At 41.7% G+C, this 26,117-nt stretch overlaps 1 protein-coding gene across 3 annotated transcripts in view; it reads left to right on the forward strand.

The window, feature by feature from the left end:
- TBC1D1 (TBC1 domain family member 1) overlaps positions 1-26,117 on the forward strand; it is a 232,186-nt gene that overhangs the window by 107,432 nt on the left and 98,637 nt on the right. For all 3 annotated transcript variants that reach the window (XM_007449405.1, XM_007449404.1, XM_007449403.1), the window contains 4 exons: positions 16,393-16,851; positions 18,811-18,900; positions 20,635-20,739; positions 21,626-21,758. In XM_007449405.1, coding sequence (XP_007449467.1) covers positions 16,393-16,851; positions 18,811-18,900; positions 20,635-20,739; positions 21,626-21,758 — 787 coding nt within the window. The remainder of the gene's footprint in view (positions 1-16,392; positions 16,852-18,810; positions 18,901-20,634; positions 20,740-21,625; positions 21,759-26,117) is intronic.

A 26,117-nucleotide genomic window follows, 5' to 3' on the forward strand; every position in this document is an offset into this window, starting at 1 on the left:
TTCTGTTGGCTTATCCTGGGCTTACAGTCAACTAAAATCTGTAAATCTTTTTCACATGAACTTTGGCAGGCTGGGTCTACCCTGTGGGTACTTTCCCAGCTGAGAGTTTATAATATTTTATACATATCACCATGTTCCTGATGTGGGATTTTTTTGTGTTTTTTTGGTATTTTCATTCTATTAGCCAATTTATTTATATAGCATAGTAGGATTTTGGAACTGGGAGTGATTTAAAGAGTACTGCAGTTCATTCCCTTCAGTGTGACACATGAGTCCCTGGTCTTGGAGAAACTGCCAGTGGAGCGATGGTTGGGTGCTTGGACGAGATCGGATTTTCATTCTCACACACCAGGAGTGTAGGTGGGTCAGGGAGGAGGACAGCCCTTAGCTGAGGGCTGGGCACCATTAGGAATTGACACTTGGGCAACTCCATTCTATGTGCAACTTTACACTGTTTCATTTTCGTCTTGTGTACTTTTCTTGATTGATTTCCTCCATCTCTAAATTCACGAAGAGAGTATTTGCCACTTAATTCTGGTTTTGAGGTATCCTGCGCTGGGATACAGTCTGAGTTGTTTAAACATTTATTGAAGTTACCTAACATGACTTCTGAGAAAGTCAGGGACCAGCAAATAGTGTTGTTATTGTCATACTTGGTAAACATAAAGTATAAAATATGTTAGGTGGAAAATAGATTAGACCAGTTCTAACGAATATCCTTTACTGGCCAGAGTTCTGATGTGCCTGTTGATCAAGATGAAAGAAAGGGGATGGCCACTTGGTGAGCATAGTTTATTTCCAAAAATGGACTGAGATGATATGAGAGAAAAGACCTGTTTCTACCACTCATCTGAATGAAATTTGGGGTTCTTGAACATACATGATAGGTTTTATTCAAGAATGCAGTTAACGCTGTAAAAGCTAGTGTGGTGCAGTATTTTAAAACTGTAAATAATATGGTTTATAAGTAATATTTATAAGCCATAGCAGAAGCCCTTCTGGCAGTTAAGTCGGTCACTCATGCATTAGTAAGTTTAAATTTCTAACATGCTCCTGGAAACTACTATGGATGTCACAGATGTGGGTGACAGGGCTGTGAATGGGCTGCCAGGTAAGTGTGTGCAGGTTGCATACTGCACAAGAGCATCCAGCCGACAGGGCAAGCAGGGGCTGAGATCCAGCCCACACTTGGCATACGAGTCTTCTTGTTTGTGAGGTTGGGGAGGACAGGGGTTTTTGGCTTTCAGTAATTTGGACAAAGGCACCGTATATGCAGAGGGTAGCCCTATGCTATAAATTATTTTGTGTTTATAAAAATTAATATTGATGTTGTCAAGGTGATTCCATACTGTGTCCACAAATGTTATAATTTGAATTAGATTGATTTTACTGCAAGTCCTAGGAAGTAGCAAGAGTATTTATCTGACTAAGAGGGCTAAGGGTTTATCTAAACTCAAGTTTGAACTGTCAGCTTCAGAAAACAGGCCACTTCTTACTATTATCACAATTTTTATTTAAGCTACAAATTTTTGTCTTAAGTAATTACCTATGCATATAAAAGGGCAGTCTTTTGAATATCGCTTTTAGACTGTCGTCTAAAGTTTTTAGTTGCTGTGGGTATGGAAGTTTATTTTTCAGATGGTGTCCCATGACTTAAATTTTGTGTTACGTAGTGAAGCATTTGGGGGCACTTAGAAATGTATGCTGAAATTCTGCATTGAAAATAATTTATCATATGTTTAAAATGAAGATTTTTTTCCTCCGAATAATTTTGTCCCTGGAAAGCTTTATCTAATAAAATTAGGCAGTAACCTCTAACATTTCTTAAAGTTTAAGAAAAATGTACTCTTTAAAAATTAACCTTTTTGTGAGATTGCAAAAGCAATGTATGTAAATACAGAAAAGTAACATGTTGATAAGCAAAAATAAGGAACCACCGAATTTCTGCTACCCAAAGATAACCATGGGCAGTCCCTTCCAGATCTTTAGTGATAAGCAATGTTTAAAATTGCATCTCTTTTGCTGAAAAAAAAAAAATAAGTAGAATGAGATAACAGCTCTTCACACATACATACTTTAAAAAAAACCTGTCAAGAATTTTGGCCCAGAATGCCAAAATGGACTGGGTACATGGGGTGGGGACTTGTTCTCTGGCCTGCAGAGCACGCTACCTACACAATTTCCATGCTTCCTTCAGGAATAAAATGATCTTGAAAAGAGAGAGAACTCATATGCATGAATAGGGAATTGTAATTTGTATTCAGATTTCTGGATTTTTGTTTTTGGTCTCAGTGGGTGGTTCTCCCATCCAACCAGACAACTCTCACATCCAGTGAATTACTGATTCTTGCCTGTTTGACCTTCGGAATTGTGCTTTGCCTCATCATCTTCTCTGCATCTGTATTGCCACAGCCCTAGCCGGAGGACGTCATTTCTTCCTGCTCAGATGTTCCTTTGTTCACACGTGGATTCGTTTATTTGGTCTGATGTGAGGAAAAGGGCCAGGCACTGGGGTGACGAGGCCCTTGGTTCTGGGACTGAGCTTCTCAGCAGGGTGAGGGCAGGGAACTAAGCCATTCCCACTTCAGCATCCTCCTGCCTGTCATCCTCCTCCTGCAGTTTTGTCCGTCAAACCCGTTCTCTCCACAGCAGCCGTGTGATCTGTTGGAAACTCTGCTGGCCCAGCCTCACCTGTGTCAGCCTCCCGCCATGTGCTAGGCGCGGGGAGCGCCCTCCTTGCCCCTCCTGACCAGGCTCGACTCCTTGGAGGCTCAGCCCGGGGCGCCTCTCCTGCCGTCCTGCCCTCTCCTCCCTTCACTGCTCACGCTCCGTGGCCTCCAGTGCCTGATTTTCTAAAAAAGTGCTGTGTTTCTTTCCCCACTTAGATGGTCACATTCATCAACAGCCCCGGTGCCCAACACTGATCCAGAAGACTCTGTGTTTCTGTAAAATGGAAATAGCATGGTTTTCCTCGGAGGGTTGGTGTGAGGATGCAGCGAGGTAATCTATGTGAAGCATGGTGTCTGGCACATAGTTGGCTTCCATAAGTGGGGGGGGGGGGGGGGGGGGTGTGTTTCTGTAAAATGGAAATAGCATGGTTTTCCTCGGAGGGTTGGTGTGAGGATGCAGCGAGGTAATCTATGTGAAGCATGGTGTCTGGCACATAGTTGGCTTCCATAAGTGGGGGGGGGGGGTAGTGCCCGAGATATGATATTAACTTAAACTACTTGATTCGATGAAGGTCTCAGAAGTTCAGCTTTTCCCTGGACAGTGTGCATATGATTGTATAGAATATGGGTGTCACACTTTCTCTACCTGATATTAGGTAAGTTTCATGAAAATAGTCATTTTTTGTTTCTTTCTTTTTTTGTTTTCAGTACGCGGGCCTCTCACTGCTGTGGCCTCTCCCGCTGCGGAGCACAGGCTCCGGACGCGCAGGCTCAGCGGTCATGGCTCACGGGCCCAGCCGCTCCGCGGCACGTGGGATCTTCCCGGACCGGGGCACGAACCCGTGCCCCCCTGTCAACCACTGTGCCACCAGGGAAGCCCCATATTTTCCAATAAATATATTTAAATTAAGGTTAATTAGATTACATTATTTATTTTGCGCTTTAAGATAGAGAAACAGAAAAGTGCCATTCACTTGCCTCTCACATTAAAGTGTGTGTGTTTAGTAAACACTGACACAAACCTGCAGGGTCCACAGAAATGAATCAAACGACACCCCATTCCCAACCCCAGATGTCAGTGCTGTGACCTGTATTACCACAGCGGGCCGGGGCCTGTGGGAGTGGAGGTGCTTGAACGGGTCTGGAAGAATCAGCAGATGCTAGTGGAGAGTCGATGGAAGAACATTCTAGACTAAAGGCTCCCCTGCTTACCTGCACTTGTCAGATGTGAGCTGCAGCTTAAATGACAGTTTCTTGAAATGAGGATTCAAAGGTATTTATTTTGTCATATTTTCCTACCCTCCCATTGGCAGGGCTAACGTAAAGTTGACAGTTGAAAATTATTTTCATTTGTTTGTATATTAGACTAAATTGTCATAATCAAGGACTAGCTAGGCAGTACATCACATCAGACTCAAATTGAGTACTTATAACATGTGAAAAGAGTTGTAATGTTTTTATATTGATGAAGAATTTACATTACATAGAAATTAATTCCGTAACTCTAAGTAATGGACATTTGAGTTTTAACCCACTTAGATTTTGCTTTCATTATGGGCTGCATCATAACATTGTAATATCCCTTTGTAGACTTCGATGGCTAAAGCTTCTGGTCTAGTTTTCCCATTTTCAGCTAGATTTATGTGTGCACTGGGGCGGTAGGATGGCTTTGTTTTATTGTTCATCTATGCAGTATATACACACCATGATCCTGAGAGAGATGGTTGGCGGTGGTGGTGATCTTATGTTTGAGTTAATTGTAGCTGGTCCCTCCGCTGCACCCGCTCCCCGACACCCCCGCTTCCTTAAGTCCAAGAATCCTTAACCTGGAATCTGAGGACGGAAGTTGGGAGTGGGGGGTCCCTGAACTTGGATGGGGAAAAAAATTCACCTTTATTTCCACTAACCTTTAACTGCAGTTTAACATCTTCAGTTATGAGTCATCACCCTCCCCGTAGCATTAGCAACTCCTGTGATAGTAACATCAATAAAATCACGTGTTTTCATATTGCATTATAGTTGCTACACATCTCTCAAAAATACTGTATATGCTCATCATTACTTTGAATTATGGCAGACATAGGATTTGCCGCTAGACCTTGTTAAGTTTGGTGATAAGCACATAATGCTTTATCATAATTATTTGGATAATTCCCTCTTGATATAATTCTTTTGTATTGCTTTGTGTAAATGCCTATGTCATTAAAAATCTAACACTGAGAAGAGTCCATAGGGGTTTGTCAGAGGGTGTCTGTGGCACAGCGAGTTTAGGAGCCTCTGCTTTGGTCCCTGGGGTGCATTTGAGAGAGCAGACCAACATTTACTTTGGGAGGACTGGTAGGAATGTGGGGTATGTAATTAAAAGCTGAGATACCGTCTCTCATTCCTATACACCCTTGCCTGTTGCCTTAACCCCTGGCAGCACGGAGCTTTGCACAGCCTCGGTAGCTCTTGTGGTCATTGCAATATACGCTCACCACAAAAAAAAAGCGTTAAAGTACATTCTCTATAGCCTTTGAAGAAATACGCCAAATGATTCCCATCCAAAAATGGTTAAAATAAAAATAGCTTAGGTGCTTAAAGGGGCAGCCTTCAGCTGTCTAGAAAAATCTTATAATCCGAAAAGATTTAGTCTCAGTGTTTCTGGTTTGCTATTTTTACAGCATTTGTTCCTTCTGCGAATATTTGTTGCATGTATACTATGCACAGGCATTGTGTTGGAGATTCCACAGGTTTATCATGGTTTCTCTTCTAAGGTCTACTTGAGATATCTCTTATCACTTAAAAACCTTGAAATCACTAAACTTTCATTTTCAATTGCAATCATTCATACGTTGAGCATACTTGCTGTATGCCAGGCACTGTCCTAGGCACTTTGGGCTGTATCAGTGAGCAAAAGAGACAATAATTTTGCTGTCTTAGAGCTGATGTTCAAGCATTTAGGTGTTTTATGCTCTGAAGTTTGTAGGGCTGTCCTGAAAGTGCCACAGAAACTGTTTGCCACTCACAGACCTGTGTAGTTTTGTAAGGTAGTGGTTTTCACTCTCTGTTCCTGTGGGCCTTGTGACACCTCAGGGCTGGCAGGAGGAAGGAGAAGGGAATGTCCTCCTTCCCCAGCTCCATTTTAATCAGAGCTTTGCTACTCTTATATTTTGGGGATTGCTGGGAAGTTGGGGGTGGGGTCAGCTGGGCGAGAGTTTCGTTGCCTACAGGATGTTTGGAAATTTGGTCACATTAAAAATGTGATTGGCGTTATCTGTGGCTGGCTGATATGGAATAAATTTTTGTCACTTATTACCAGTTCTGTACTGAAAGGCAGTTGGAATAATAGCAAGCTCATTGCCTTTAGGTGCTGTTACTTTAATAATAGAGAGTTGACCTTTTCTTACTTGGCAAATGTGGAGGTCACAGTTGGCATTTTTTGGAAGCTAATATGTGCTAGGCTCTACACTAACAACTTTCACATTGTTTAATTTTCTCCTCAAAACAACCTAAAAGGGTAGCTGGTAATATCCAATTTTGTTATAAGAGGATGCTGAGCTTCTAAGAAGCTGGGTGTCTTGCTCAGACTTGCGCATGAAGTGGCAGAGTTTGGAGCTTATTTTGGCATTTCAGCTCCAGAGTTCGCTGTAGGAACTGTCAGTGCAGTAGATTCATGGCTTCAGCTGGGGAAGGAGTTAGGGCTGACTTTTTCTAGCTTTTTAAAGTTTATTCTGTTTCTGCTCCCACATGCCCTCTATCCCCCATCTCCCTCCGAATGGAATGCGTCTCTGGTCTAAAAAGCAATACTGGGTTCACTCTCATCTCTCTTAACTTACCTCCCCCACTTCCCACATGCACACAAACACTTCATGCTCTAAACGCAGCTATGGGGAGCCTAAGTGGTGTATGCACAGTTTGGGATGCTCCTCACATGTTTGCCAGAACGGCTTCTGATTGAGCAGAGTTCATGACAGCTAGCATGAGGTTAATTGGAATTGGATCCTGAATAGGTTAAAAAAAAATTTTTTTTTTTGTGGTATTTCCATTGTGTACAGTGTTTGCAGTGAATGAAATTGATGCTGTGATCGGAAAAGGAATGAGATGGTTCTAGAATGGGTTGACACTGCCCATGACGATAAATGCAGAACACTGTGATCCTTTTTTTTTTTGAAGTAAAGGAAATGACCATTTAGTATACACAAGCAGCCATAGGTAAGAAAAAACCTGCTAACTGTGATATTTCTGGGCTTGGGATTATAGGCAACTTTAACTTTATATGTTTTTGTATTTTTCTTTTATATGGATGTGTATTAAGCTTGTTACTGAAAATAAAAGATGACTAAAAGAGTACATTCTGCTGCTGAGTTTAAAAAGGAGTCGGGATTTCCCTGGCAGTCCGGTGGTTAAGACTCCTTGCTTCCGTTGCAGGGGACATGGTCCGGGAACTGTGGCTTCATGAACTGTGGGTTGGGTGGGCCTGTGTGTCCCAACTAACGAGTTTAATATGTTTGGTCCTGGGTGATTTTAGGTAGAAGCAAAACAGTATTGGTGCCCAGTGCTCTAGCTGGTTTCACTGTTTTGTTTATAAATGTACACTGTGTGACCAAATATTCCTTTATTGAAGATCTCTCCTCAGTGATAAAATTTCAAAAGGGCATCATTTATAGAAACTAATTATGGCGTGTGTCCTGGAGAAGGAACCAGCGCTCTGTTTAACGGTTTCTTAGAGCACATTTATACGTTTTTAGGTGCCCTGCCTTGTAGAAAAGAGACCGCAGTAGCCCTTTTCAAAGATTATGTAACATACATAACTGATACCGGGTGATTGCTATGGTTAACTGCTAGTTCATTATATTTGTGAATGTTTCGTAATCTTGGAGAGATTATTTTGAAGTAAACTTTAATCAAAATTACAGAGTAGCATTTCTTCTAAGGCATTTGCTCTTACGTGTTTAATAACCTGAGACCTCTGAAATATAGTCAGTTTATTTGCAAATCAAATTTGCCCTTAAATGGTATAAATAGCTTGTCAGATATCTGTGGGGTGAGTCTTGTGTTTTTGTCTTCACTAGTTTGTTCATCTGTGCTTGTGAGCAGGGTCTGGATCTGTGTAGTTGGGCTGCTTTATTGCTGTTCACAGCTTGCCTAGGGTCTTAATAATCCCATGGATTTTGGGTGTGATGGTGTAGTGGGCAGGGAGAGGAGCGCATTCCTTACCTCGGGGCATGACAGAGGACAGGTGGTAAGAGCTGAGAGCTGTCAGATGCTTCTGAAAACTGCAGGTGCCAGGGCCCCACCTCCACAGGCTGCTTCACCTCAACTGCTGAGTAGTCACACGTTTTTAAAATTATTGGCAGTTCTAATGTGCGGCCACATTTGCGAATCAGTGCATTAAATGAAGAGGGTTGGACTTTGAGGACTCATGTTCCCAGGTTGAACATCCAGTGATTTCTGTCAGTGTTTATGCTGACCATTGAAAATGTCTTGGCTTCTAAAAATTGTTTTAGAAAACTTAGGAAACCACTTCCTAATCTTACAGCGATATCTTCTCCTACTCTTCCTTCCTTCTCCCATCTTCTTCTGTTAGCTCCTGCAGCTATTCAGTCACTTCTCGAGTTGGATTTTAGTCTCATTGTTTGAAGTGTTTGTAGAAAAGTGCCAGTTTAGCCAGAAGGTTGTAGTGAACCTTTCAAATGATTATTTTGGAATATGACGCTGGGTTTTGTGTTTGCATTGCACCTTTCATGGGGTTTAAAAGCTACTAAGATAAGAGTTTATCCGGTTTGCCGTATCAGAACAAGAGTGGCTGCATACTGCTACTTCTGTTTGACCTGGAGAATAGAAAGATGAGGCAGTCCTGACTGAGGGCGTGGGGCCTGCGTTAGGGGCCAGCAGTCATCAGCGTTTCTGACGTGCCAGGCGCTTCCCCAGCCAGTTCACAGCACGTTTGGATCTTTCTTTTGGGAAGATGTAATGCGTTCATCTGCCCTTTGGCTAATTGTAAGCGCACAGCAGGAGTGGAGGCTTTGGTTCCCTTTGAGGAGCCACAACAGACCTCTCCTGGGGACCAGCCTTCTCCAGCACGCACTGGAAATTGCGCACGCAGACGTGTCTCTTCCTCCCTGCACTGTGAACCTCTACTAAAGCCAGGAGGAATCTCATCTTATTCACTGTATGAGGTGTATTCACATCTTTATTTCGAATCTAGTCTTGACAGGCTGGACCGTTGGGTAATATGAATGCTCATGCATGTCTTATATAGAGAGCATCAGACAGCTGTCTTATTCTCTTTAAATAACTTAAGTATGGAGCACTAGTAAGAAGGTATTTTCTTAGGCGTTTTGTATGAAATTCAAAGCATGTAAGATAGAGTGAGGTGACACGGTTTAATTTCGTTTTCTTCCCCTATTTACGTTGTTTATGACCAACAAGTACAAATAACCACTCATCAACAAAAACAAAACAAAACACAAGTCTGTTCCTTCTGGAAAATAATTGTGTGGAATGATTATTTTCCGTTTGAAGTTCTTGTTTTAACTCCTTGCAGTGTGGGAACATTTAATCCAACGGACAAAACACAGTGTGGCCTGCCATGTTTTTGCAATTTTGGAATGCTTTAATCTTAAATAACAGGAGGAAATGCTAGAGTTCTAAATGCAGATATGGGCTGCTTTAGATTCATTTAATATTTTATTTGTTACTAGTTGGCAGAAAAACGTGTAAACGTACAGCAAAATGGCTTTTTGTTCTAAATACTGTTTCAGGAGCTCTTTCCTAAGTCCTTGTGAATAAAATTACACTTGCCGTGTGTTTATAATCCTTTAAAATCCTCAAATCCTTAAAAAGAAACTTGACCCACACGTTTAAATAAGGACTTTATTTACAGAAATGAATATTTCCGAGTCTCTTAGAGTATCATTTTCTGGCTACTTATACAACAATATTCACTCAAGCCTGCTACAGAAACTTCATACTATACTGTGTATTTGTTAGTATGTGAATTCAAAAGAAACTTGTTTTGGCTGTGAAATAAGTGCAGACTTGCTTTAAAATTGACCTTTAGTATAAATTCAAATAGGTTGACAGAAGAGCAGTTCAGTAAATTTTTATATGTCTAAAAGAGGGCCTGTTTCTTCATTATTGGCGATTCATTTCAATGTACATTTTTGTTGTGATTCCTGTTATTGAAAGAAAACCAAATCTCAAACCCTCATTGAATTTATCTCAACAAAATGCTTTTCAGATTCTTGTTTTTGCTGCAGTTAGTTGATTTACTCTATCTGCTTATCTGCAATCAGAAATGACGTAGATATTATTGCTGTGACTAAACTAAAAAAAAGATATTTTTTTACAGTACTCAGATCATATCGTGGGAATAAACTCCACTGACCTCAGCCTATTTGCCCTGAAAGTGTCTGTATATTTGCAGTAAATATTGTAACTTTAAGTATACGTTCTCTAGACTAAAGTGTCACCTTGAGACATTTTTCAGTTGCTTGCTTACTTTGGACGGTCAGTGTGGGCATCCCCCCTTTATTTTATATATGTCTGTCTGTAAGCTGCCAACTTGAGAAGACCTGTCTCAGCCCTTGGTTTATTTTCAGCTCCCTCCTCTCCCTTTCTTGAAGAAAGAGTGCTTGTTTCCTTTGCCATCTCTGGCATCATCCTTGCCTGCCTGCCTATCCTCCTGCTTCTCTGCCTGTGATTCCTCAGTTTCTTTATACCTGAAATGTTGGTGTATCCTAAACATCTCATCTTTGCCCTCTTCCTTTACTTTCCCTTTTTCTGTTCTCAAGGCATCAGCCACCTCTGGTCTGTGTATATGTGCTGGTGATGTCCGCTCTAGATCTCCTGTCTTGGATTCCAGGCTGGCTTGTCCAGCTGCCCACTAGATGCCTTTACGTTCAAGTCCTCCTGTTCGTATTCAGCATGGACAGGAGCAGAGCTCATTGTAGTCTCTCCTCAAGCCTGCTGCTTCTGTATTCCCTACTGAAGAAGTCTAAGCCAGAGCCCTGTGAGTCCCGTGCAGTCTTCCACACCCTCAATGCCCCTGTCTGGGTAATCACCAAGTCTTGTGGGTCTGTCTTCCAGAATCTTTCACGCAGCCTTTCTCTCTGTCTTCAGTGCTTGCTGCTTAGTTCAGGTTCCCAGCAAATCCCCCATCTCTGTTACTGTAAAGGGTTCTAAACAAACTTCCCTCCAGGCCCCACTCCCTTCCAAGGCAGAGGGCTACCTTGTGTTCATCTCACACTTCTGAATCCCTACCTTCTGGCATCCAGTCATACCAAGGACAATGTTTGAAAATAAAATGAAGTAAGTGGCCCAGTTCCCTTATGTAACAAGCAGCAGTATGCTGTACTGCTGTAGCAGTATAGCAGAGTTATAAAGAATAGAGAATTCAAGGGCTTTCCTGTGGCACAGTGGTTAAGAATCCGCCTGCCAATGCAGGGGACACGGGTTTGATCGCTGGTCCAGAAGATCCCACATGCCGCGGGCCAGCTAAGCCTGTGCGCCACAACTGCTGAGCCTGTCCTCTAGAGCCCGTGCACCGCAACTACTGAGCCTGCGTGCCACAACGACTGAAGCCCACGCGCCTAGAGCCCAGGCTCCGCAACAAGAGAAGCCACCATCGTGAGAAGCCTGTGTACCGCAACAAAGAGTAGCCCCCTCTCGCAACCAGAGAAAAGCCCACGCGCAGCAATGAAGACCCAACGCAGCCAAAAATAAAATAAATAAATTTATATTAAAAAAAAAAAGTAGAGAATTCAGGATTTCATCGCAAGTGGACGGTATGCCTTCATTTTTCTTTAAAAAATTTTTTAATACAATTTTTAAAGGTTACTTTCCGCTTACAGTTACTACAGAATATTGACTATATTCCCTGTGTTCTACAGTACCTCCTTGAACCTATCTTACACCCAGTAGTTTGTACCTCCCGCTCCCCTACCCTTATGTTGCTCTTCTCCCCACTGGTAACCACTAGTTCTCTATATCTGTAAGTCTGCTTCTTTCTTGTTATATTCACTAAATTTGTTGTATTTTTTAGATTTCACATATAAGTGATATCATACACATATAAGTGATTTTCTCTGATTTATTTCACTTAGTATAATGCCCTCCAAATCCATCCACGTTGCTGCAGATGGTAAACTTTCATTCTTTTTTATGGCTGAGTAGTATTCCATTGTATATATATGCACCACCTATTCTTTATCCATTCATATGTTGATGGACACTTAGGTTTTTTCCCTGTCTTGGCAATTGTAAATAATGCTGCTGTGAACATTGGGGTGCATGTATCTTTTCAAATTCATTTTTGTTTTTCCCAGATGTATACCCAGTAGTGGAATTGCTGGGTCATATGGTAGTTCTATTTTTAGCTTTTTGAGAAACCTCCGTACTGATTTCCACAGGGGCTGCACGAATTTACATTCCTACCAACAGTGTACGAGGGTTCGCTTTTCCCCACATCCTTGCCAACATTTGTTATTTGTGTTCTTTTTGATGATAGCCATTCTGTGACAGGTGTGAGATCATTGTGGTTTTGATTTGCATTTCCCTGATGATTAGTGATGTTGAGCATCATTTCCTGTGCCTGTTGGCCATCTGCCTTTCTTCTTTGGAAAAATGTGTATTCTTCTGCCCATTTCTAAAATTGGGTTGTTTGTCTTTTTGATGTTAAGTTGTATGAGCTGTTCGTATATGTTAGATATTAATCCCTTATCGGTGATATCATTTGCAAATATTTTCTCCCATCTACTAGACTGTCTTTGTTTTGTCAGTGGTGTCCTTTGTTGTGCAAAAGCTTTTAAGTGTAATTAGGTCCCCTTTGTTTGTCTTCACTTTTATTCCCTTTAGGAGATGGATCCAAAAAAATATTGCTTCAATTTATGTCAAAGAGTGTTCTGCCTATGTTTTCCTCTAGGAGTTTTATAGTATCCATTCTTACATTTAGGTCTTTAAGCCATTCTGAGTTTATTTTTGTATATGTGTTAGAGAATGTTCTGATTTCATTCTTTTACATGTAGCTGTACAGTTTTCCCAGCATCACTTATTGAAGAAACTGTCTTTTCTCCATTGTATATTTTTGCCTCCTTTGTCATAGGTATTGTAGATTAACTGACCATAAGTGTATGGGTTTATTTCTGGTTTTTCTGTCCTGTTCTATTGATCTGTATGTCTGCTTTTGTGTCAGTACAAAATCATACTGTTTTGATTACTGTAGCTTTGTAATATAATCTGAAGTCAGGGAGAGTTATTCCTCCATCTCTCTTCTTTCTCAAGATTGTTTGGCTATTCGGGGTCTTTTGTGTTTCCATGTACATTTTAAAATTATTCTAGTTCTGTGAAAAATGCCATTGGTAGTTTGATAGGGATTGCAGTGAATCTGTAGATTGCCTTGGGTAGTATAGTCATTTTAACAGTATTGATTCTTCCAGTCCATAAACACGGTATGCCGTTCCATCTGTCTGTGTTGTCTTCAATTTCTTTCATCAGCATCTTAATAGTTTTTGGAATACAGGTCTTTTGCCTCCTTAGGTATGTTTATTCCTAGGTATTCTATTCTTTTTGATGCAATGGTAAATGAGATTGTTTCCTTAATTTCTGTTTCTGATAATTTGTTGTTAATGTATAGAAATGCAACAGGTTTCTGTGTATTAATTTTCTTTAATTAATTTATTTATTTTTGGCTGCAGTGGGTCTTTGTTGCTGCATGCGGGCTTTCTCTAGTTGCGGCGAGTGGAGGCTACTCTTAGTTGTGGTGTGCGGGCTTCTCATTGTGGTGGCTTCTCTTGTTGCGGAGCGTGGGCTCTAGGCACGCGGGCTTCAGTAGTTGTAGCACATGGGCTCAGTAGTTGTGGCTTGCAGGCTCTAGAGAGCAGGCTCAGTAGTTGTGGCACATGGGCTTAGTTGCTCCGTGGCATGTGGGATCTTCCCGGACCAGGGCTCGAACCCGTGTCCCCTACATTGGCAGGCAGATTCTTAACCACTGCGCCACCAGGGAAGTCCCCAGTGTATTAATTTTGTATCCTGAAACATTGCTGAATTCATTGATGAGCTCTTGTAGTTTTCTGGTACCATCTTTAGGATTTTCTATGTATAGTGTCACGTCATCTGCAAACAGTGAGTGTTTTACTTCTTCCTTTCCAATTTGGATTCCTTTATTTCTTTTTCTTTGATTGCTTGGGTAGGACTTCCAAAACTGTGTTGAATAAAAGTGACGAGAGATCCTTGTCTTGTTCCTGATCTTAGAGTGAGTGCTTTCAGCTTTTCACAGTTGAGTGTGACGTTAGCTGTGGGTTTGTCATATGCCTTCATTTTTCAAAAAACGGTGCTCAGATCTGTTCTGGTTAAGGGAACTAAACTATAAAAGTTTTACAAACTTAGGCACATGTGGAGCCTTTTTATTTAGTCTCCTAGTATACTTGAATGACTTACAGAAATGTTTTAAAAACGTTAGATTTTTAACTATTTACAATTTATTGTTGAAACTGTGTTTGGCAATACGCCTTCAAATATTCTGAAATTGTTATATTCTTGTCAGGATCCCTGAGTTTTTTTTTTTAACCCCAATTATCTCCTTGAATACCCATATTCACACAGCTCACTAGAGCAGGGAGAGGCACCTGCTAGAGCAGGGAGAGGCACTGGTCTTTGACTAAAGCGTGTGTTTCGAAGATTCTAGTCAAAGGATAGGAGAGATTGGTGGTAGGAAAAATGACCACAGCTCAACTCTGACAAAGGACGATGTACTCTTTAGCCTCCTCTGACCTTGTGAAGCGAGGGAACAAGGAAGTTCTCTACTTTGTGTTTTACTTGTGTTTGTACCTTTTATTGCTGAGTCACCATAAATTCATGTGACTTCACACATTTTCTCTCCCCTTTGATATGTAACGAAAGACACCATTCATTACTCACTTCAGATGCAGTGGAAGACCCAGCATATAGAAATGTCAGTTATTGTTTAAAAAAAAGCCTCAAAAGACTAAGCTTTGAATTTTCTGTTCAGAGAGTGGGGTTAATAATTAGGAAGATTCACATGGCTCCTGATAAAATAATTTTACCCACTTGCTCAGAAAAGCAGCAAGGCTTTTACTTGCATAAATCGTTTTTCTTTTTTTTTTTGAAAAAGTCATTATTCTTTACCCTTACAGAAACAACTTTTACCTGAAAAATCTTGTAAGCATTTTTTTCCCCCAGAGAGAAAAACAGGCTGTTTTTGCCAAGTTCCTGTAGTGACTGGTTAGCAAAGGTGTGAGTGAAATCTCGACTTTCTACTTTCTTCTCTCTGTCCTGTCTTTTATACTGATGAACAATTTTTAGGCCTCCACAGGATATGTAATTATTTGTCAGTGATAGAATGAGCTACAGCTCAAGCAAATACTCAGGGCACGTGGTTGCTTGATGTTGAAATTCTGGCTTCCTTAGTGTCATTTAGGTCTTATGCTTCAGGAATTAATTTCTTAAAACATAAAATCTCTGAAGATAAAACTGACTTTTTGTACGATAAAAGATCTTGAAAGGATATATCTTAATCTTTATGGCAGAGATTGTCTTTAAGGTGTGCTTGGTATGAAATCACAAAGAGAAAAGTCTTTTGAGTTGTTGGGTCTTTGGGGATTATGTTATGAACACAGAATATAAGCTTGCTTCTTAAAATCCTCTAAAACCACCTCCCTTTATGTATTGATCTTTGACTTGAATTGAAAAGGGGTTCTTTTCCCTCTATAATGTCATTAAAAAGACATTGGGCCTATGGGTATTGGGTCTTAAATTGGATTTTCTTACAAAGAGAAAAGGAAAAAATGGCTTTGGATGTTAGGGCATAACAAAAACTAGGCCCTTCCTTATGAAAATTGAATTTGTGCCTGTTTTGTGTTAGTACTGAGGCTGTACATCATCCAGGTGATTGCACAGATGCTTATTCATGCGGTTGAGGACACATCTCGGTCTGTGGCTTGAGGGATCTTGTCAGAAGCTAATGATGAGAGGGTGTAGCAGTAGTGCCGACAGTAGCACACGAGACCCTTTTGTTCATTCTCTTGATCATGCCTTTACATTAGGAATCAAAGGCTTTAGAAGCTCAGTGGAAAGAAGCCCCAGTGTGTTGCCCTGATGATGATACTGTCATGGGTTGCTTACTCCTTGATTAAAACCTCCTAGCTGTGTAGTCAATACTATTCAACTATTGGGGAATATAAGACTGAGGAATAAATTGTTAGTTGTCATTAGAGAAAATAATGATGTTATGATTAGAAGAAAGGTTGTATAAGATAATTACAGTCTTGTTCTCCTCATCCCATCATTTATTTTGGAAGACTTGATGCGCTGCCAAGACACACTGCCATGAAATTAGAATAACTGCATAATGTTTTGGTGGCAGCTTCCCGGAGAAGACCTTTGGCTTTGGAGTGGGGGGACCAGCCTGGGTTTGACTTGCCACGTGTGGCTGTGTGGCTGTGAGCTCCTTACTTAAGCTTGCAGGATGTTCGGCGCCCGAATCCTCTAGCGTAGCCCCAGTGTGGAAGAGGTGCTTAGTAAATACTTTTCCCCTTCTTGTCTCTGTGTAAGTTGCCCACTTCCCTCTCCTGGTCCCAGATTCCCAGTGGGATGCTCCTTCAGGCTGATGGAATACGCCGTGTGCCGATGGGGAGAGCATGGCGTTGGCTCCTGTGGATGCGGGCCCTGTGCCGCGCCAACCACTGCGGGTTCCAAATAACACTCCTTCCTTGCCCGGCAGGTGCCTGAGATCATCAGCTCCATCCGGCAGGCCGGGAAGATCGCCCGCCAGGACGAGCTCCGCTGCCCTTCCGAGTTCGATGACACGTTCGCCAAGAAGTTCGAGGTGCTGTTCTGCGGCCGCGTGGCGGTGGCGCACAGGAAGGCCCCGCCCGCCCTGATCGATGAGTGCATCGAGGGCTTCAGCCACGTGAGTGGCGGCGGCTTCTCCTCGGATCAGTTCCGGGCGGCGCCGCAGCTGCCGGGGGACCGGGAGCGGGGCCCACGGCCGATGCGCAAGTCCTTCTCCCAGCCCGGGCTGCGCTCCTTGGCCTTCAGGAAGGAGTTTCAGGATGCAGGCCTGCGGAGTAGTAGTTTTTTCAGCTCCTTCGAGGAGAACGACATCGAGAACCACCTGATTAGTGGACACAATATTGTGCAGCCGACGGATATTGAGGAAAATCGAACTATGCTCTTCACGGTAAAATATTATCAAAGCCTCATGCGCATCCCCAGTCTGATCTGTGTGTTTAAAAGAAAATCTGCTTTATCAAGCAAAGATTCTTTGTGAATTTCTTTTGGATTTATGTGTGAATCCATATGTTTTTATACTGAATAATTCTTTTCTCAAGATAAAATTCTTATTTAGTCCCTAATTAGCCTTTGGAATTCATCAGGGGGTCACATAAAGAGACTCTTATCTTATATCCTCTACGACTTTTATCCCCCTCCCCCATGGTTGTGAAGACACCTTTTCAACGTGGAAAGAAGAATTAATATGCGTAAAAGAGGCCCCCAAAGGAGATTTTAAAAATGGATATTAATTTCAAGTAATGTATTTCAACAAAATCTTTTTGGAGAATACCCCTTCTTTACTATTTTTACTAATTTGTAAAATACTTACCCTTTGTTATCTGGATAATTAGATTTGGGGATAACATGATATTTGAAATTGATACCCAAGCTGAAATATTAGTTTAGCCAATTGCTCACTCATTTTTTTCTAGAAATGGTTTGGTAAACTGACAGCCAACTGCCAGAAAAGGCATGGGCAGGGGAGCTGTCCTTGGCAGTCGCTGTTCCTGGGCTCCAAGCTGATCTCGGCTCTTCTGGTCAGGCTGCCCTCCCTGGGAGTCCTCTGGGTCTGAGCCGATGGGACTCAGCTGGCCCAGTAGCAAGCTGGTCTCTGACAATATAGGGAGTGGATTGTTCCTCGGCCTCCTCTGTCTCTTCTTTGGCCTAAGGCTGACTGACATTCTAGAGAGAGCAACATGAGCTTAAATGTAAAGTCTTGGCGTCCGTGCCTAATTCGGGGCAGTGGATGGCCCAGGGGTGAGGAAGCTGGCTGTGTGGATGTATGCAGGTTCAAGATCAAGATGGGGTGTCAGAGGGCCGATTTCTTCCTCTTTTCATGGTTGACCTAGTATGCTGAAAAGAGTGCTACATTGGCAGTCAGTCTGGTGCTGTAATGTGTGATATATATTTTAAAAAAACAAAACAAAGCAAAAACCCTCTTGGTGTCATTGGGAAAGCTGCTCAGTGCATTTATTTTCAAGTACTTATTATGTGACTGCTGTATACAGGGTCCTGTGTAATACGTTAGGAATACAGCAGTGAACAAGACAGGCATGATCTCTGCCCACGTGGAATTTAGATTCCAATGAGAGACTGGCAATTGATTGTACAGGTAATTGTCCCACTAAAATTGTGATAAATGCCGTAAAGGAGAAGTAAAGGATGCTGTGAGGGCATCTGGGGAATCAGGGAAGACTTTCTTGAGGAAGTGATTTTCACTGAGCAGAGGTTTCATTGTGACCAGCTGGGTTCAGGGCGTAGCAAGGTGAGGGAGGGATGCTGCACAGTTAACAGTGTGGTTATTGCAACACAGTCCCCTGCTGTAATGGAGATCTGTTATGCTGACCCAGGTATGTAAGACAGTGTTAATTTGTGCTAACGCTCTCACTTTTTTAGAAAGTCAGGCAAGCAGTAGTGAATACCTAACACAATATGCATTCAACAAATGGTAGATTGTTTTAACAATAATTTAAGAAGACTTTTCTAATCATTAGGAAGTGTTCTAGAAATCTTGAAAGAGAAGCTCCTGTTTCCTGGGAGGTTCACTCATGTAGAAACCTCTCTTCCTTACAAAGGGGGGATGTGGGAACATGAGGCTTAGTTGCCAACTTCTGTATATTTGGTCCTTTCACCTCAAGACTGCTGCCTGATGTAGGTGAACACACTGATGGTTGTCCGTGCTACCTGAAATCTGTAGGATAGATTGTGACCTTGGAGTGATTTTCTACATGAGATGGTCAGAATTCTATAGGAGCTTGACCCATTGAGTCTTTATTCTCATAGGATATGAAATGAGAAAGTTCGTGTATAAATCTGAATTCAGTGTTCATAAAAAGCTAGTTTCTTTTTTTGTTTGTCTTTTAAGATTGGTCAGTCTGAAGTTTACCTCATCAGTCCTGACACCAAAAAAATAGCGTTGGAGAAAAATTTTAAGGAGATATCCTTTTGCTCTCAGGTAAATGGAGATGGGTTATCAGCTCAATTGCCGTTTGAAATGAATTCTTTTACCGTCATTCAGCAGAAGTGGTTATGGTCACAAGATGTATGCTTTCTAAGTACTGGGCTTGTGATCTTGCATTTCCTTTTGTGTATTAAGGCAAACTATAAATATAATTTTGAAATTAAGAATTTTGCTTTTAGCAACCATAACCTACTGGAGAAAATAGGTCTCCTTTTCTTTTTTTTCAGTTATTGGTAGTAATGTTCCACAGTCATGATTTCCAGGTGTGTGTGTGCGTGTGTGTGTGTGTGTGTGTGTGTGCGTGTGCACATATTTATATATACATTCACACACATAATATTTTTAAGTAGATATTTATTTTTACTTTATAAAAATTCATAACTTTTGGGGTACCAAGATCATTATTTCTTCTTCCTTAAAATATAATAAATAGTGACTACTTTTGAGGATGTTTTCCTCAGAGTACAGTATCTACTTGAGTTCTTGCTTGCAAATCTCCTGGGTGTGTTTCATAGAGAGATTTTGGAGAATCTATCAATTATAACGAGCTATGCCAATTTTGCTCAGGATCTTCCTAGCAAATATGAGTTATAGTTTGGCTACTTTTTAAAAGTCTGACTTATTTTCTTCCATTTTCTCAAAATGAATAAGATATAATGAAAGTCTCATTGTTTGTTGATTTATAATGTGATCTACATAAGAATGCAGCAGGGAATTTTTTCCCCCAAAAGGTGAAAATAAAGAACGTTCCTGAGTAAGATCAAATAGGGAACCACTTTTTCCAAATCATATTCCCCTGAGGAGTAACCAGTAGCATATGCTTAACTTGTGTTGGAGAACATTGGTGGAGATGCCAGGGTATGTCAGTGATTGCCCGTTTATTGGGAAATACTTGCCCTGAAAGTGAGATTCTCCATAGATGTTTTATCTTGATTTGCTGCTATTTGTATTGTAATGTTAGTATTAAATATCTGCTTTTTCATGTGATAGTTTAATTATTTCCTAAAGGGTACAGTTTACAAGTTTACATGATCACCTGCCCTTCAAGCTATCAGCACTCATGTCTCTGCCTGCTGGTGCTTTCAGGAGACGCTGCATATTAATGTTTATGGGTGATGTCTAATCTGTATTAAGGTGGCTCTTAGCTGATATTTTCAAAACAAGCATACATATTAATATTTATTAAAAAGAGCTCTTAGGAAACTATGGTAGAACTTTGGCCTTCATATCTTATGTTTAAAAGCGTCTCTATTTTTTTGTGTGTATAACTTTTGACTCATTCTTCCTACCAGTTTACTTCAGTATTTACATATTTGTTATTTTAGTAGTACGTATGTTTTAAATCTTTTAAACTTTGTGTCTGCATGTGTTTGCGTGTGTGTGCATATGTGTTTGTACGTTAATCTCTCGTCTGCTTATTCCTTGATACCAAAGAAGAATTCTCATTTTTTTGTGTCAGCTTTTCTCCACTTCATTTCACTACTAAAATGAGCAGTAAAAACTCCAGTTTTCAGATCCTACTTCTCTTATTGTGGGGATAATCAGAGTAACATTTTGTAGAGCTTCATATTTGAGAGATGTTTTTAGACATTTAAAATATCTGAGAAAATAATACTTTTATAGTGTCCTTTAAAATTGTGCTGTGTGAATCTTCAGTTGCATGTCTGGCAGTGGTGCCTTTTCTGGATAAAGCTCACCATTCCTTGTTCTTGTCCCTGCCTTCAACAGGGTATTAGACATGTGGACCACTTTGGGTTTATCTGCCGAGAGTCTTCGGGAGGTGGAGGCTTTCATTTCGTCTGTTATGTGTTTCAGTGCACAAATGAAGCTCTGGTAAGTGAGAAGGGGCCGTTCTTAAAGTCTCCTTTGCAAGGGATTTCAGCCTCACTGATTTCTTTACTTAGCAAAGCCATATGGCCTCATTGACATGTTATTTGGCTTTAATTATTCTTTCGTCACTGTTTGATAACCAGCTAGTACATACCCGAGACTTAATTCGATGTGCATTTTCAATTTTCATCATTCTTAAAGGCCTGCTCACTTTCACCCTCTGCTTTAGCATTTTACAAATGTCATTTTGGACTTTTGATCAGAAGAGTTGGTTTTCGTTCAGTATTTAATTTGCGTCTAGTTTTTACCTTATCTCCTTGAAGAGCTTTGAGCATTTGTAGTGTTTCTAGGCTATGTGTAATCCTAGCAGGTATTATGATTATTATTCATTAACCTGTGACTGATAGTCCAGAAGAATCTTAAAGTACTGAGTCTTTCCACAGAGTCCTGAAATCTCTGCCCAGCTCTTTTTTTTTTTTTTTTAATAAATTTATTTATTTATTTTTGGCTGCGCTGGGTCTTTGTTGCTGCGCACGGGCTTTCTCTAGTTGCGGTGAGCGGGGGCTACTCTTCATTGCAGTACGCAGGCTTTCTCATTGCGGTGGCTTCTCTTGTTGCAGAGCATGGGATCTAGGCGCGTGGGCTTCAGTAGTTGTGGCTCGCGGGCTGAGTAGTTGTAGTTCACAGGCTCTAGAGTGCAGACTCAGTAGTTGTGGTGCACGGGCTTAATTGCTCCGCAGCATGTGGGATCTTCCCAGATCAGGGCTCGAACCCATGTCCTCTGCAGTGGCAGGCGGATTCTTAACCACTGCGCTACCAGGGAAGTCCCGTCTGCCCAGCTCATTTTAAATGGACTTTTTGCTGACTATAGTCTCCTCTCTTCGATCAGGTGGATGAGATCATGATGACCCTGAAGCAGGCCTTCACAGTGGCCGCAGTGCAGCAGACAGCGAAGGCGACGTCCCAGCTGTGTGAGGGCTGCCCCCTGCAGGGCCTGCACAAGCTCTGTGAGCGGATTGAGGGTGAGCCGGGGTGGGAGGGTGGCAGGGTGGGCGAGGGCCAGTTAAGGGTCCTGGGCAAATTCGTTGGAAGGTTCTGCCCCTTGGAGGCTTGTGTTAGTTAACAGGGCTCATAGATGGATGTCTTCTGTGTGTCAGGCACTGTGCCTAGGCCATCTCTCCTCAAGGGGCTCTGAGGGCAGTGGAGGAGTAAGGGGACCACAGGGAACAAGACCAGTTGCATTGCTAGCAATGGTGGTGTGAATATGGTCAGTCACTTCAGCTGCCATGGAGGGGTCTCGTAACAAGAGAGCTAAGAATTTCCACCGGGTAAGTCAATTACAGCTTCATCAATAACCTCTGCCGGAACAGTTTTAGTGGAGGCTGTAAGGTAGGTTGCAGCTGAGGAGCCCATGAGAAAGAGCACAGGAAATGATGCTGCGAGTATGGACTACGATTTCTAGAAGTTTGGCTTAGGGAGGAACTGCAGTACATGTTACGGTTTGCATACTTAAGATGTGCCTGGCACTGTACTAAGTGTTTTCTTTAATATGTATTATCATCCACTTAATCCTCACCACCTCTGGGAGGAAAAGGGATTATTTGCACATTTTAGGGATAAGCAAACTTAGTTTCTGTGATTTGGGGATGATAACCATCCTGATGGGTTTGAAGTCGTATCTGATTTCCCTTTTTAAAGACAAATTGACATCATCTTAAGGTCTTTGAAGTTTCATTTGCTGGCATTCCAGTGCTCTTTAAAATGAATCAAAATGATTACCATTTTCAACCGTGTTTTCCTAGCTGTTACTCTTTGCTGACATTATACAAAATATATTTGGGAACAAGAAAACGTGTGCTTTAACAAGAGATCCCATCTGAGAGGATCACTAACCCTTTCCTTAGTGGTTGTCAAGATAAGGTAAATGATGACAGAACTGTCACTTACGAGCTTATTAAGAAGCCAACAGTGACTTTGGCCTTGAAGATAAAGCAGATCCTGATCTGCAGGAACTGGAAGGGTTCCAGAGTTCCACTTGATAACATCTTTCTTTGGTCTGGCTTAGCTTTCAGAAAAATATAGCTGAAAAGTTTAATTGTGGTGGGGATTTTGCTGCTATCGTTTCGGAATTATCATTTCATTTATCTTTTTACTGGATAAAATCCAAGCAAAGCAGAAAGCTATGCTAATGTAAAAACATCCAATAAATAGCGCAATTAGAAGGCTAGTGAGGGTTATATTTTGCCTACCTGATGGGAAGCATTTCTAAAGTATAGATGGCACATTATTAGAGCCATCCTTAGTAGGGGAGATGCTGATTATTTTATGAACAGTTCAAGGTTCTTGCTTTTTGCTATATTGCATTCCTAATAAGTAGAATGAAGTCACTTATTAAAGCTCATTGTATGTTCCCATAGGAGTAGTTCTCATAGGAAGTTATGATCTGGCCAGGAACTCCATAAACTGGAGAGGACCAATGACATGGCAACAAAAAGAAAGAATTAAAGACTGTTTTTGTTTTTTTAAAAAATATATTTATTTATTTGTTTATTTATTTATTTATTTAGGCTGCGTTGGGTCTTCGTTGTTACGCGTGGGCTTTCTTTATTTGCGGTGAGCAGGGGCTACTCTTCGTTGCAGTGTGAGGGCTTCTCATTGCGGTGGCTTCTCCTGTTGCAGAGCACGGGCTCTAGGCACGTGGGCTTCAGTAGTTGTGGCACGCACGCTCAGTAGTTGTGGCTCGTGGGCTTAGCTGCTCCGCGGCCTGTGGGATCTTCCCAGGCCAGGGCTCGAACCCATGTCCCCTGCATTGGCAGGTGGATTCTTAACCACTGTGCCACCAGGGAAGTCCCAAGACTGTTTTTTTTAATAAATTGATATAGTCAGTATGCTCTGGACTCTGTAAAATAGAATAAATACACTGTACGTATGCGTGCTGTTGGACACTTACAACATGTAAGGGGTGCAGCTGTGCTGATTCTGTGTTTGAACTATGTACAACTGCTAGTATTTATATAGTGTTTTGCTTATTTTAAAGTTTAGAGGAGCATTTTGGGAATTCTTGGAATGAATTATACTTTCACTAAAAGGAAAAAAAAGTTTTACTGAGGTTTCCTTTTGCTCTCTAAGTAAATTTGCCTTCAGCAAAGCAAAGGCATTCATCAGAGCTCCCTTTAATAAGAGCCTTTTCAACCAGACAGCGTGAAGGCGGGCTCACTTGCCTCGCTTCTCCCCTCTAAAACCTTTTGGCATCACCTGGGGAGTGCCCCCTTCTTGCTGCAGAAACCCCCGTCCTCCCCCCCCCCACCCCCAAGGCTGAAGGTAGTGAGAAGCCCTGTGGAGGGTGCACAGTGGAGAGCAGGCGCTGGGACCACAAAGACCACCGCTGGTTTGAGATGGGGCAGGAAGGACCTAATGAATTGAGGCACCCTGAAGACAAGGATAGAACTGTCCTAGGATCTCTCCAGACCTGCTGAATATGAAGAGTAGTGTGTATGATTTCACCTGAGATTGTTAGAAGTATATATAATTAGTCTGACTCTTCTTGAGGTTTTCCTCCACATGTGAATGTCTCATCAAGCAGTACAGTGTTTCCAAGAGAGGATGTTTGCACTGTGTCATTGACATCCATATGCAGGGAGGATTTTTATTTAATGATTTCTGAGTGCTAATTTTACTCGTAAATTTAAACACTTTTGATTCAACATGTAAGTAGTTAGTGCAGTAAAGGCATCTCTGTTTGCCTGGCTTGTATGACCTGACAGCTTGCCTGAGGAGTATCTGAACTGTGCTCTTATAAAATTCATCTGTCCTTTCTGCACTTTTACTGACCTCTTTTTTTTCTGATTGAAGAATAGTTGACTTACAATATTATTAGTTTCAGATGTATAACATAGTGAGTCAGTATTTTTATTTCTTATGTACCATACAATATCATTATGACATTATTGACTGTATTCCCTGTGCTGTACAGTACATCCCTGTGACTTATTTATTTTATAACTGGTAGTTTAAATCCCCTGGTACATCTTAATCCCCTTCACCTATTTCACCCGTCCCCCTTCCCCTCCCCCCTGCGACCACTAGTTCTTTGTTAAGTCTGTTTCTGTTTTGTTGTATTTGTTTGTTTTTTAGATTCCACATGCAAGTGGAAACATACAGTACTTGTCTTTCTCTGGCTGACTTATTTCACTTAGCAGTTCACTTCCGTGTTGAAGGCAGTGGCGTCAGGTGGCTTGACTGCCTGGGTAAAGGAGCAGTGGAGTGTCCTAGGGTGGTCTCTGTGGGCAGACAGATGTGGGTCAGATTCTGACTTTGTCCCTTCCTTAGCTGATAACCTTGGGCAAGACATTTGACTTCACTGTGCCTCAGTTTTTTCATCTATAGACCTTGGGATTGCTAAAAATAGTGCCCACTCCAAGGATTATGTTGAGGATCAGATGAGAGTATTTATGTAGTGTTGCATGAAGTGGCACAGCAATCACTTAAGAAATATTGGCTTTTATTTTTATGGTGGCCTCTTAGGGTTTTCTTAGCCAGAAAAAGAAAATGGTGGTGGAAAGAGGAAGGACTTCTGGGAGCTGCAGTGGTTTGAGTAGGGGCAGCGACCCCGCCACCGCCTGTTAGGAGGGTGAGGGCCCTGCCTTCTGTTGCAGGGGGCGGGATGGGTGAGCGAGGAGCCCTGGCGCTGGGGCAGGCTTGGCTGCTGATTGGCCTCCTGAGCTGTCAGTTGCCTGGCTTCTCCGGACCTCAGCAAACTCATCTGTAAAACAGAGGCCTGGTTTCCAAGTCCCTGTTCGTGATTTCAGAGCTGTCCCCTCTGGCCATCCTAGTAATGTAGATAAATCTGGCCCAGAGGCTTGACCAAGGCCCTGCCCAGTGGCTCACACTCAGGAGGAGAAGACGGGGTGGCATGTGGTTGGGGACAGGACTGCCCTTGGAATAAAAGTAATCAGCAGCAGTTTTTATTCCACGATAGTTAGGTCAACAGATCCTTTCATCCCAAATCTTTTCATCATGGGTGGCATTTACCTCTGGCGCCAAGAAAAGGCAAAACAGGGTCTGAGCCATATATGTGTGGAGAAGGAACTTTCTGAAATACCAGATTCTAATGGACATTAAAATTGCAACTTTATTTTAATGACTTTCCCTCAGAATCCTTTGTAATGTTATTTAAGTGGCCATAAGACTATTACTAAGCATGTGGTGGTAAAGGGAAAGTTGTTAGCCACACAAATCACTTTCTTGTGAAACAGCCTACCTAGCCTAACCTGTAAGAGAAGAATGTTGGTCAGTTTTCAAATGGGGCAGTAGTTGTTTATCCTTAAGGGAGATTTTCTAGTTTACATATAAATACTCCCTGAGAATTTACCGTTTCCTGC

This window comes from Lipotes vexillifer, unplaced genomic scaffold (assembly GCF_000442215.2).
Source record: "Lipotes vexillifer unplaced genomic scaffold, Lipotes_vexillifer_v1.1 scaffold153, whole genome shotgun sequence".
NCBI lineage: Eukaryota > Metazoa > Chordata > Mammalia > Artiodactyla > Lipotidae > Lipotes > Lipotes vexillifer.